Source organism: Mus caroli, unplaced genomic scaffold (genome assembly GCF_978045245.1).
Source record: "Mus caroli unplaced genomic scaffold, Mus_caroli_1 scaffold_14, whole genome shotgun sequence".
In the NCBI taxonomy this organism is placed as follows: domain Eukaryota; kingdom Metazoa; phylum Chordata; class Mammalia; order Rodentia; family Muridae; genus Mus; species Mus caroli.
The window spans coordinates 115,184,178-115,198,091 of NW_028227269.1; the positions used below are offsets into that span (position 1 = coordinate 115,184,178).

Sequence of the window (13,914 nt, forward strand, 5' to 3'; positions counted from 1 at the left end):
GATTCCACCTCACACCAGTCAGAATGGCTAAGATCAAAAATTCAGGTGACAGCAGATGCTGGCGAGGATGTGGAGAAAGAGGAACACTCCTCCATTGTTGGTGGGATTGCAAGCTTGTACAACCACTCTGGAAATCAGTCTGGCGGTTCCTCAGAAAATTGGACATAGTACTACCGGAGGATCCAGCAATACCTCTCCTGGGCATATATCCAGAAGATGTGCCAACCGGTAAAAAGGACACATGCTCCACTATGTTCATAGCAGCCATATTTATAATAGCCAGAAGCTGGAAAGAACCCAGATGTCCCTCAACAGAGGAATGGATACAGAAATTATGGTACATTTACACAATGGAGTACTACTCAGCTATTAAAAAGAATGAATTTATGAAATTCCTAGCCAAATGGATGGACCTGGAGGGCATCATCTTGAGTGAAGTAACACAATCACAAAAGAACTCACACAATATGTATTCACTGATAAGTGGATATTAGCCCAAAACTTAGGATACCCAAGATATAAGATACAATTTGCTAAACGCATGAAACTCAAGAAGAATGAAGACCAAAATGTGGACACTGTGCCCCTTCTTAGAATTGGGAACAAAACATCCATGGAAGGAGTTACAGAGACAAAGTTCGTAGCTGTGATGAAAGGATGGACCATTTAGAGACTGCCGTATCCAGGGATCCATCCCATAAGCAGCTTCTAAACGCTGATACCATTGCATACACTAGCAAGATTTTGCTGAAAGGACCCAAATATAGCTGTCTCTTGTGAGACGATGCCGGGGCCTAGCAAACACAGGAGTGGATGTTCACAGTCAGCTATTGGATGTATCACAGGGCTCCCAATGGAGAAGCTAGAGAAAGTACCCAAGGAGCTAAAGGGATCTGCAACCCTATTGTTGGAACAACATGATGTACTAACCAGAACCCCGGAGCTCTTGTCTCTAGCTGCATATGTATCGAAAGATGGCCTAGTCGGCCATCAATGGAAAGAGAGGCCCATTGGACTTGCAAACTTTATATGCCCCAATATAGGGGAATGCCAGGGCCAAAAGAATGGGAATGGGTGGGTAGGGAAGTGGGGGGCGCTATGGGGGACTTTTGGGATAGCATTGAAATGTAATTGAGGAAAATATGTAATAAAAATATAAAAAATTAAAAAAAAAGTTTAAGTAAGAATACACTGTCACTGTCTTCAGACACACTAAAAGAGGGCACCGAATCCCATTACACATGTTTGTGAGCCACCATGAGGTTGCTGGGAATTGAACTCAGGGTCTCTGGAAGAGCAGTCACTGCTCTTAACTGTTGAGCCACCTCTCCAGCCCCTTGTTGCTTTATTAATTTACATTCTGTACTCTGTGTAGGGACTCAAGCCTCTCACTATGCTGACAATTCTGTGAGGTCCTTTCTCTCTCTTTTTAAAACTTTTTATTGATTCTTTGTGAGTTTTACATCATGGACGCCAGTCCCAATCATCTCAGATCTGCCCTTCACCCTTGTAGCCTCCGCCCAAAATAGAAACATACAAACATACAAACCAAAACAAAGCATAGAAAACATCTTATCGTGGTAGCTATGTCACAGTATGTCCCAGAGAAAATCCCTTTTCCCACATGTCTTCACTTGCAAATGCTCATTGCAGTGAGTCATTGGTTTTAGATCTCTGGCTTCTGTGACACCAATATTGGATCCTCACTGGGACTTCTCTGGGTCTTCCAGTTGCTGCCTGGGGTCATGGGCATCCTGCAGCTTTAGATCAGCAAGCAGGACTGGTCCTTTCACACTTCCCAACAGTTCACAGATGATAATGATTTGGGGGTGGGCCAGCTGAGTTGGTCAGTGTGCCATCTTTCCCTTATCTGAACCACTAGGGTCAGCTCTCCAGCACTGCTCTGGCTAGGCCACCCAATGCCACCTTTGACAAGAGGCAGAGTCGCTCTCCTGTTTTCATCCCCATGGGCCAGCTCACCCTCACCTATGCCTCCAGGTGCCAGCTCTGCTGTGCTGCCCAGTCAAGTGTAGAGCTCACTTTCTCAATTGCTATAGCCTGCCATGGGCTGGGCTAGCTCTCACACCCTCACACCCTTAGTTAGGGCTGGCTTACCTGTGTCTTCCCATAAGGGCCAGCTCCACTGTGTTGTCCCAGCAAGGTATGGAGTCTGTTCTCCCGAGTGCTACAGCTAGTGAGGGGGCAAGGCCAGATCTCCTACTCTCAGGCTCTTCCTGCCAGCTCTCCCAACTACTGCAAGTGATGGGGAGTGACTAAGGGGAGAGGGCATCACCCCACACCCACACCATGTAGACGAGTGGAGGGGCAAGCTCTCCCATGCTCTTGCCCTTGGGGCTGCATCACCTGCACCCCACCCACACCCCTACCACCAGGGCCAGCTTTACTGTGCTGCCCAGTGGGGTGCAGGGCCAGCTCTCTGGAGTGACTGCCATAAGTGGTAAGGGGCAGCAGGGAGGGGACAGTCCTTTCTTAAAACCCAGAATCAGACTTGAATCACCTTTTGGCAATATCTAGGCCATCGCTTTTCATAACTTACACCTGGTAATTAGCATCCAGGTGCACTCAGTGTGTGCATTTAGGAGAAGCTGCTGAGACACTGGTACTCTGCATGCTTCCCTCACTTCTACCTTTCTACAGCTTCCAACATTTGAAATTCAGCGTATATTACTATCAGTAAACAACCCAACAGAAATACTGAAAAGGAAATGCAGCTCTCAGGCACATTCTGTAAGGAAGCAGATGCCCCACCCTTCAGATGCAGAGATTGGATTCAGGTATTATCTGTAAGGAAATAGATTCCCCTATCCTGTAGATTCAGGCATTGGATTCTGCCCACACCTATCTCTGTGAGCTTGAGAATGCATTGAGGTTGCGCTATGAAGTGTTGCCCCGAGGAACCCCTTGAGATTCTAAGTAGAGGAACTGGTCGAGCCCGACCTGAACTTCCGACTCACAGCAAGATCAGATTTCAGCAGTCAAATCCATGATGATTTACTGTGGCAGAGATATAAACGTATTCCATGCTCCTTGTAGAGTGTGTGCCTGGTAATCCCCTGGTTCATAATATAACAGTTCCCTGTGACTGCCAGAGCTGCCAGGCCACAGGAAGTTAAGGTGATGGATACCTCTGAAGTTGCAAAGTGAATTTCTATGACTGGTGTGTCCTCCGTGCCTACCTGAAAGCTTCAGAGTTATTTTTGAGGTAAACTCTGGGGACAGAAGCACCTGGAATACTGCTCATTGCATCTTTATAAGGCATTTTAGTCTTTATTTCTTTTTTTGCTATGACAGTGGGGGTGGGCCAGGCATGTGGAATTCACAGTGAGCAGAAGCAGTAGTCACTGGCAAGGACTTCACAGTTGAGTGGGAAGAAGGGGTTTAAGCACTTCACTTCAAAGATCCTAATTACAATGTAACGGTGTCACTGATAGCTAACAGTCAAGTGACACTCTGAATCAAGCTGCTGTTCTTGATCTTCTTTCACATTATCTGAGTTAGTCTCACAGCTGTCCTGTGAAACAGAGGGCCCGGGTGACACTCTACTGCTACAATTGAGGGCTACAATTGCTCTCAAGGTGGCATACAATAAGTAGGTTTTCCTGCTTTTGCATTCCAAGTTCTGGCTCTTGTTCTTTGAGGAGGTCCTTGTGTGCTAATGAATTCTATAGATGGACTTTCTAGTTGGGAAGGACCTTAGTTGGCCGGGTTTTGTCTTAATATGAGTTTTCCTGATGTAATATCCCTGCAAGGAGGCCATTCTACAGGTGGTATCACTAAAGTGTCTGGGCTTTGACTGGAAGAATGTTGCGGCCTGCCCGCAGTCCACAACACGAACGGTTCAACTGAGAATGGCAGTTCGAACTGAAAAGAGAGGAATCTAGACGGGGCGAAAGAAAGAATGGAGCCAAGACAACAAACGTTCTGATCAAGGCTCAATTTTACTGTTTTCAGACACTCAGTTATAAAGGAAGGGGGAGGGAACCCAATATCCCGCCAAGTAACTCAGGGTCCAGTAGCAGGACGAACACGTGTGTGCCTCCAGGCAGCAAAGGCAGGTTCCAGCAGTAGGCGTGGCAGGACGAATGAACAGGTAGCTCCACCCTTGAGCAAGCAGGTTCCAGGCTGGGGGAAGGGAGGCCACAGAAGAACACTAGTCTGTTCAGTTTCTACATAGACTAGCCCTATCTCCAAAAAGTATAATAATCGAGAAAAGGCTTTTCTACACAAGGACTGAAATATGATATGGAATAAAAGGCACATGAAAGCATGTGTTTGAAATGTTTTTAAAAGAGAGAGGACATCGGCCTTTACTTGCTTTGATAATACTTTAAAACATTTGTGGTTTCATTCTGCACTTCGTACCGGAAAAAAAAAAAGTATGCAATTTATCAACAAATGGCTTCCAGCAGTTGCTCTTGCACATTTCTTTCCTAGATTATTTGTTCATAGCATTGCCAGCTTTTCACCTTCAGGGCATCAGATGCCACTGCTGAATGAAAAGATAAAAAAATGAAAGGAAAGGACATAACTTTTCCTAGGGATGGTGGAGGAGAATGTTTATAACTGACAGGTGGGAGAGAATAAGCAAACTCATCAGAGACATCTGAGAGTCCAGAGTGGACATGACCAGACTGAGCCGGTCCTTATGGGGAAAGGAAGAAGGGAAGAGAAAGGAGAGAGAGGAGAGCCAGGGGTGCAGCCAGGAGACCAAAGGTACAAAAAGGGTGGGTAACCAAAATGTCTGGGTTATATAGGGAAGAGCCTCTGGGTCAATGGCAGCCAAGCCCCTGGGCTTGAGAGAGTGGGGTATACCAGTCATATCCTGTAACGGGTAGGGACTGAGGGATACTGGGAGGCCAGGTCTGCTACGCACCTCAGCCATTCGTTCTGGGTTTGAAACTTAACAACGCTCTTCCAGAGAATATAAACACCCCCATGTGGGGGAGATGAGGAAGGGAGTTATTCATGAAACAACTTTTCTGGTTTTGGAGCCTTCCGGTTATCTTCCTGCGTAAAGAGTCCTCTACTAAACCTCACTGTGAAGCATCTTTACCACAGACAGCTCTGGTCTTCTGAAAATTCACAGACTGAGTAAAACATGCCTTTTGCAACACGTGTCAGTTGACCTAAACTTCACCCTTCACCTTTGATGACCGAGTCCCTCTATGTCTTCTCATGAGCTGCCACCACTTCATTTGCATTTTAGTTAAAATGTATGTCTGGGAGCTGAACCTGGAGCCAGAGCTGGGATGATGAACAAAAGAGGCCATGGCCGAAGGCTTATGGTCTGTAAAAGTCTCAGAGACTCCCAGCTGCAGAAGCAGTTTCAGGAATGGATGCAGAGTGCTGCTGATGCTATTGGAGAACCATAGGACTTTACTCAGCTGGGAGGGATGGTTGGTCAGTCCATCTTACAAGTGTACATATCTTACGCCTGTAGGATAAAGAAGCTAGAGAAGAAAGGAGTTTGTTCAGATAACGGCTACACTGCATTTTTAGTGGACAACTATTTGGTTTTCTTTAAACCTACATTTTAGCTGTCAGCTCCTCTGGCCATATTCCTGAAAATCCTGACCATTCTCAGTAATCCGGTTCTCATCATTCGTTCACACAATGCTTGTGGTCAATTAAAACTATCATGTCTTTATAGCTTGAACCTATGTTAAAGTTATAGCTGTACAGATGTAGCTGGGAATTGAACCCTGGCCTTCTGCTTCCAGTGTTCCTAACTACTGAGCCATACTTCACTCCTTAGCTTATGCTTTTAGAGTGGTTTAAGACTTAGGATATTTGGGAGTAAAACTCAAGACTTTTTTGTTTTTTTGTTTTTTTTTTCATATTATTTTCACAAATTGTGAAAAAAACGTACTCATATTTGAGACACCTGTGTCTTAAAAAATTTATATTATATTTTAAATTAACGTAATCATAACTATTTCTAGGTTTACTAAAAACCATTACAAAATTGTTCACTGTTGGTTCTATTTAAATTAGTTTCAAATTATAGAAATACTTTTACCGTTACTGCTCCGTCCTCCCGGAATGACCTTCACTGAGCTACCCAGCTTCACCCCTTGTTTGTAAAGAGGCTTCTGTCAGAAAGCTGGCCCACGTTTTCTTAGTTAACCTCTTTCAGTCCTTGTGTTTGCATTTGAGGCTTCCAGTTGGTCTCCTGTCTTGCTGTGATCCACAACAGCTTTCTGAGCATTTGGGGGATACTGCTGAAGTACCAGGGAGAATACAGAGAAGACAGCATTAGAGATAAGACTGGATCCACTTCCTGATGACTGCCAGTGCTACTGAGGATTGATCCTGCTGTTTACAGAGTTGAAAGCCAAAGCATTTCAACATGTTGCAAACTCTAGTTTCTGACAGTTAACCAGAAGAGAGGGAAATCTGCAGGCTGTGCCTTCCCAGTCCAGAGTCAGCCTCTATTTAGATCTTCATGACAGCAACCAAGACCTCAACTGCATGTGCTTAGAATGATATATAGTAGTTTTGTATATTGAATAAACTGTATTTTAAATTAAAGTTAAGCTTTATAAAAAAGCATCCTTGCAGTTTTCTGTGTAACTGAGTGTATCAGCCTGTGATATACCAAGTGATTCTAATCGTTTGGTTGAATTATGGGATCATTTTTATCTGTGAGACACAGTGAAGACCATGCTCCTTACAAATGAATTAAATTGGGGTAGAGCAAAATGAAAAGTAAAGATAGAGTGCCAGATGAGATGAGTATAAGACGGAAATATGGAGTCCTGGAGAAAAACAGTGTCTGGTTGAGGAGAGCACTGGCTTTCATCCCTGGGCACAGCATTGAATCACAGGAAAAGAGTATAGAGACTAAAGGGAACAACCCATTGTCCCCTAAAGAACCCTTTCAAATACTTACCAGGCATTTGGCAAACACTCAGCTGGGTGGTCCTTGCTGGTCCCCTAGAGAAGTTGTAGTTGGAACACTGCCTCTGCAGGCTTTGCTGGTTCTAGACTACAGCATTTCTTCCTTGTTGCTAACAGGTCCCTTAGTACTAGCAGCATGCAGTTGCTCATATTCCTTAAATATGAGCAACTAACAATTTGCAGAGGAGATTAAGTCCTTGCACTATATTCTTAGAATTCTAAGCTGGGTGGAGTGGTGCACAGCACTCCAGGAGGATCTCTGAGTTCCAGGCCATCCTGGTACAGAGCTCCAGGACAGCCAGAGCTACATAGACAAACCCTGTCATGAAATAACACCAAAGATTCTTGCTGGCATAGTTTGTGGGGTGAATGCCTTTTCTTTTAATGTTTCCTTTCATCCTCAGGTGACTTTTCCACTCCCTAAGTCTCTCAAGGGAATTTTTTCTTTTTTTAACTTACCCACTGTCTTTCACTGAAGGAACATCCCTTCAGATAATGTCAGCAAGAAACAAATAGGTTCTTACCTCCATGGAGCATCCAGTTCAGAAGACAAGCAGCAGCCACACAATTCAAAATAATTAATGACACAACTGCCAGGTGTTTAGGAACAGACAAAGCCTGGGAAGGTGTCATGGGACATATAATGGGATCAGATCTAGTTTGTGTCTTGCTTGGGCAGCACTTTCCCTTTTGTGCTTTGGAGAAAGAAGTAAGTAGGGAGGCAGTTTTTTCCTCCTGGTAGAGCTGATCTACATCCTGCCATGTGTAGACACTCAGTGTAGACATTCAGAGAGTGTAGTGAGCACAGTAACTTCATGTACTTCATGTGGAAAAGGGCTAGGCTCTTCCCAGATAGGATAGACTCTTCCCAGATTAAACTGCAGTCCTTTCTTGTTGCTTGTTTCTTGTCTTCCTGCCCCTCTCTTCTACGGTTTTATTATTGGCTTTCTCATCAAATCCTTGCAAACAATGTAGTGTTACATAACTGAAAGCACACTGCTTTTCTTTTCTGAACTATTTTATTTTGAACCCTAGAGAGTAAAGGCTGAAGACCCCAAAGAAGGCATTTAGGTGTGGAAAGCCCCAGCTGAGATGGGAAGGCTGACGTTGACTTTCTAGGAGCAAGTTCCATGATCCAGCTCCTCCATCATTTCCATTTCTGCTGCTTTTCTGTCTCTGACTCACAGTGAAGCCTTTCCTGGGAAGTCATGGGTTAGGTAGCCATTGATAAGATGCCAGTGAATGTTCACAATCTGCAACTTTGTTCCATTCCCCAAAACTTGTGGGCACTGTGAAGGAAGAAAACCCTAGAGCAGATGGCAATGCTACAATCATAAACCTTATACACAACTCAAAATACAAAACAATCAGTGATTGATACTTTATTTTGTTACTTTTTTTTTATTCATTTGAGCAAACACAACTTTATAAAGGTTTTCCTGAGGTCGCTCATTACTTCTCACTTCCACAGTCTCCTCTCCACCTCATTCTTTCCCCATAAACTTTTCACTCATGAGCATTTCAGACTCCAGGCCCCCAAGGTTGGAGAGAAAGAGACCGATTGCCTACTTACTATTGTGTAATTGTTGTGAGAGTCTCAGTCATTAAAGAATCAGTGAAATCAGAAGTATTCACTTTCGAATGGCATTCATGCCAAACCACTGGGAAAGTGTGTCAGTAAAACTAGCTGAGCAGGCTTCCTTCCTCAGGATGCCTATGCTAGGACCACTGGGAAATGGTCCTGGGTGGAGTCAGAGTCTAACACATTAACACTCTTGCCTTCCAGTAAATGAATATAAATGAAATTAATTTGAATGGCAAATCTGCAGCTTAACCTTGAGCTCCCATGTTCCCCTTTAAAGTGTCATTACTGTAATATATTCAGGTACACACACATACACAAAGAGTTTGTGCCTTGATGAGAACTCACTCATTGTAAAATTTTTTTATTGCTACCAAACGTGGATTTCTTAGATTGTGTTTATGTTACTCTTGATAATAAATACTCTTAGCCTTTAGGACTTTTATGTTCCTCCTTGAGGAAGTTTTAAAACACAGATTTAAGCATTCACACTGGGGAGGGCATCAGCATATGCATGCTAAATTTCTGGAAGACAGACACTATGCTTAAAGACACTAGGGATTTTTAAGTGTTGGCTGTTCCCATTCTTTCTGCCCTGTGGCAGTGTCCCTTCCTTTTATGTTTCGTATTATCCTGAATGGCTCCTGTCACCTGCTCCGCCTGTAGCAAGAGTTCATTGTATCGGAGCAGAAGTCTATTAATGTAGTCCCACCCACCTCAGTGCTTCTAGGGATGCTAATGCAAACTAGCATCCTCAGGGATACATAATATTTACTGTGCTTGCCCGAATATCATTACTAACAGTTCATATCTGTTTCCAAGTGCTATGTGGTTATGTTTCTAAAGTACTCATCACACTATGCATAGTTCACGACGGGCACCCTTTGGCAAATGGCCTTTTTAAAGATGATATTTTTAAAATGAAGTGTCACTCACTTAAAAAGTAAATCTGCATGATTTCTTCCAGGTTTTTTGGTCTGAAATGTTGCCTCAGTTTTTCCTCACATACTAAGGAGAGAAGAGAAGTCAGTGATGGTAGCAAGATTAAATCTCCCTGCGGCAGTTCCTAATGTGGGCTGCTTAGCTACAATGTGCTGCCTTGATGGCTCCATTTTTCTTATTCTAATATGATTTCTTTCCCTAATATTTTCTTAGGTGCAGAGAGAGCTGGCGGCTGTTATTGCTTTGAAAGCAAGAAAGTCTGGTGAGTAATCTCTCATGGGCTGGAGGGAGATTGTAGCCCTTTGGGGGAATTTCATACATCAGTGCCGGTGTGCACTGAGGGTACTTCAGGATGCTTGCAATAGAATGCAGAAAAACATCACCATATCTTGAAGCATTTATATTACAGTCTATTTAGTATACAGTGAAATGGATAACACTTCAAAGTAAAATTTTACCCCTCTCCCCTAATTTATTTCCACTTTTGACAAAAAAATAAATAAAAATATTAATAGTCTAGTGAAAGTAGGAAAGAGATCAAAGCTGATGATTAAAGTAATTAAATTCCTTTACATCATGCAATGTAATGACAGAGAACAATGAATGCTTTCATGCTTTTGAGACAGGGTCTGACTACATAGCCTGGGGTACCCTGGAACACTCTCTGTAGACCAGGCTGGCCTCAGAATCACAGAGATCTGCATGCTTATTGGTGGACTTAAGACATTTTTTTAAATTCAAAATAATTTCTCTAAAAACCATTTATTCAAAGACATTTCATAGCAAACATTTTTTCATAGAACTGATAATATAGATATAGCCTTATATTTGTAAGACATAATCTGTGGAAATAATATGTGGAGAGCGAAAGGAGGCTTCCAAGTATACTTTGGAGGAGAACAGAAAACATTTTTTGGCGAAAATACAAAAGGAAATGGAGGCTCAGTCGTGTGGGAAAAGCTTGCTTAGGGAGGGGAGATATCAGAAGTGCATCTTATGTTCTCCCCCATGTTCAAGGGGAGGAGATTGGTGCTGAATAGAGATCAGCAACAGCGTGGCTTGGATCTGTGCACTGGAAGACAACATTTTAGCCAGAAACATGGCAACAAAATGAGGATAAACTTGAAAAACAGAGAGGAAATGTGTTAGCATGAACTGAGTGCTTGCATGTTTGTTTCCAGATACTCTTAAGCTTTGCTTACTCCTTGGTTATTTTTTGCATCAAGCACATATTAATATGTGTGCATTCATTATATGCATGTAATGTTGATGGCTTTGCTGATTAAAGACACAGAGACCAAGTGTTATGAAGGCGTTAGAGGGAAGGCTGCAAATAGGATCTCAAGGCTGTGTGTAAGCAGAGCTTGTTTGGGGGGCAGCTTGAGACAGCAGAGGAGGAAGGAAGCCTCACTAGAGAAGACACAGTTTAAGGATTCTAAGAGGAATCTAGAGAAATCTAAGGGGACTGCTGTTGATCTTGATCCTTGAAGTCTGCGCAAGTTGCCATAGCTACATCTTTTAGTATAGAATTTTACCCTTAAGGTGTCAAAGTAAGTTCGGAAAGGTAAACATAGAGTGACCATTGCTAGAGAAAGAGGCAGAAAGAAAGCACAGAGGATGTTGAGCTTGTGAGCTGACGTGTGCATGTTGTGTTTGAAGGACAGTAAAGACACAAGAGGGGCTGGAGGTGAGTGAGCACAGCATAGAGACAGATGTGTGGATTGTGGACTAAGAAATGGCTGCTCTGTGGTGGGGGGGGGCATTAAGTAAAACCTGCCCATGCACGTAGGAAAGACTTGTATGAAGTAAAGTGTGCCTCACCTTAGGAAGTTAGACTGCTTTCTTACCATGATCTACACAACTTGGAAGCTTTTCAGATGCAGATGTGATCTTACACCCCCCCCCCAACACACACAGGAAGGATGGGTACATAAATTCATAGCTTTTCAGGAAAGTGGGGTTTCTTCATTGTTGTTTTTGTTTTTTGTTTGTTTGTTTGTTTGTTAAGACACAGTCTTACTATATAATTTTCACTGACCTGGAACTCTTTATGTAGACCAGGTTGATCTTAGTCTCACAGAGATCCACTTGCCTCTGCTGCCCAAATGCAAGGATTAAAACCATAGCATCTGGTTAGGAGGACAGCTTTTCAGAGTATTCTAACATCCCCAAGTCCTTGTTCCTGTCGCTCCAGTCAGGTCTAGTCACAGGATGTCAGCAAGGATACCCTCGAAGATTAAGGGACTTCTTATTGCGTTGATCACTTTCTCTCGTTTGTGAAATGCCTCATGTACCCTAAGGTGGTCTTGAAATCATGACCAAATCCAGGCTTCATGTTTCCTAGGCAAGCTCTCTATCATTTGAACTAGATATTCAGTAAGTCTGCATCTGTGTTGCTTCCATTAGTGGTAAGAAAATACAGACATCTGCTGGGAACATGGTTCAGTTGGTAAAGAGCTTACCTTGCAAACATGGACCTAAGTTCATGGTAGCACAACTGCATAAAAGCTAGGCTTGGTAGCTTGTGTCTGTGATCCCAGGGTTGGGGAGGCAGAGGCAGAGAACCCTGTTTAGTGACTGTTGTCCTAGCAGAGTCATTGAGCTCCAGGTTTAGCAAGAGACTCTGTCTTAATAAATGAGGTGGAGAACAGTTGAAGAAGACACCAGTTGTAAACCTCTAGCCTATACATGTATACGTATGCATACATGTGTACACCCACATGAAGAAGACACCAGATGTAGCCTATACATGTATACATATGCATACATGTAATCACACACCCACATAAGCATGTTAATCATACACACTTGCACACACACACACACACACACACACTCAAACAAGAAGGAATGAAAAGGCCGAAGTAATTCTTAAGATCTTTTCATTGGTCTATGTAGTAAAATATTCAGTGAAATGGGTACGATGGTATATATTCCTTTTCTTTTTCATAATAAAAATAGATTGTTTTTATTTTTCTTACTATTAGAGTGTGGTCATTGGAAAAATTTTATTCTACTTTCATATTTGAAAAACCGAAAACTCTCATATCATCTCACTAGCATTGACATTAATCTTTTTGTTATATATATTTCTAGATATTCTTCTATTAACTTGTCAATATTACTATGGATTTATGTATAGATTTTGAGTTAATTATAGATTCAAACACATTTGCAATAAATGATAGATTCCAAGCACCCTTTATAAATATTTCTAATTTATTCTTTGAGAATTTCATATGTGTATATGTGTGCTCTAATCAAATCCAGCCCCATCTCTCCTCTCCAGCTCATTCTCGATCCCCCATCTTATATTATGTTCTCTTTTGAATTTTAAACCACTTAGTCTGTTTGGTGCTATTGCTGTGTGCATGTTTGTATGGAGTGTGGGCAACTTGTTTGGGCCTGAATCCCCAAAGAACACTGATGTCCCCTCACCCAGCACCAAGTATTCTTTACACTCACACCCTAACAGCAATGCATGCAATGCTGTGGTGCAGAACCACAGCCAGGCCAACACTGACATGACATCTCCATCTTCACAAGGCTCCTCATGATCTGCCATCCTAACTTTCTGAATTTTCACCTATAATTTATGGGTATCAGTAACTATTCTCCACTTCTCTTTTTCTCTCTTTTTAAAATTTCTTCCCCCTTTTTTATTTACTTTACATCCTGATTGAAGGCCCCTCCCTTCTAGTCCCCCCCCATACAGCCCCTTACCCGCCCCCTTTCTCCTCTGAGAAGAGGGAGGTCCTCCCCCCCCAGGTACCAGCCCACCCTTGTACCTCAAGTCACTGCAGGACTAGGCACATCCACTCCTACCAAGACCAGACAAGGTTGCTCAGTTAGGGAACAAGATCCATAGGCAGGCAACAGAGTCAGGGACAGTGTCTACTCTAGTTGTTGGGTGGACCCACATGAAGACCAAGGTGTACTTCTGCTACATATGGGAGTGGAGGCCCAGGTCCAGTCCATGTTTGATCTTTGGATGCTAGTTCAGTCCCTGAGAGCTCCAAGAGTTCAGGTTAGTTGACTCTGTAGGTCTTCCTGTAGGAAGTCCCTGTCCCATCTGGGTTCCCCCAACTCTTCCTCAAGACTATCTGAGCTTAGTCCAATGTTTGCCTGTGGGTCTCTGTATCTGTTTCCATCAGCTGCAAGGTGGAGCCTCTCAGAGGACAGTTATTGCTAGACTCCTGTCTGTAAGCATAGCAGTGTCATTAATAGTGTCAGGGATTGGTTCTTGCCCATGGGATGGGTCTCAAGTTGGGCCAGTCTATATTTGTCATGTCACTGTATAAATGAAATTGGAGTATTAATCTTTTGGAATTGCCTTTTCACTGGCATGACTCTCTGGGGGTTTCTTCTAGTTGAATGCCAGTGTTTTCTTCCCTTTTATTGATGACTAATATCCTACAGTCTCAGTATACCACAGCATTTTAATAATTCAACCATTGACTTCCATGTTT

General features: G+C 42.9%; 1 protein-coding gene across 1 annotated transcript in view; it reads left to right on the forward strand.

Annotated features, from left to right (window-relative positions):
• Rapgef5 (Rap guanine nucleotide exchange factor 5) overlaps positions 1-13,914 on the forward strand; it is a 239,294-nt gene that overhangs the window by 75,010 nt on the left and 150,370 nt on the right. The window contains exon 7 of the mRNA XM_085830724.1: positions 9,659-9,707. Coding sequence (XP_085686850.1) covers positions 9,659-9,707 — 49 coding nt within the window. The remainder of the gene's footprint in view (positions 1-9,658; positions 9,708-13,914) is intronic.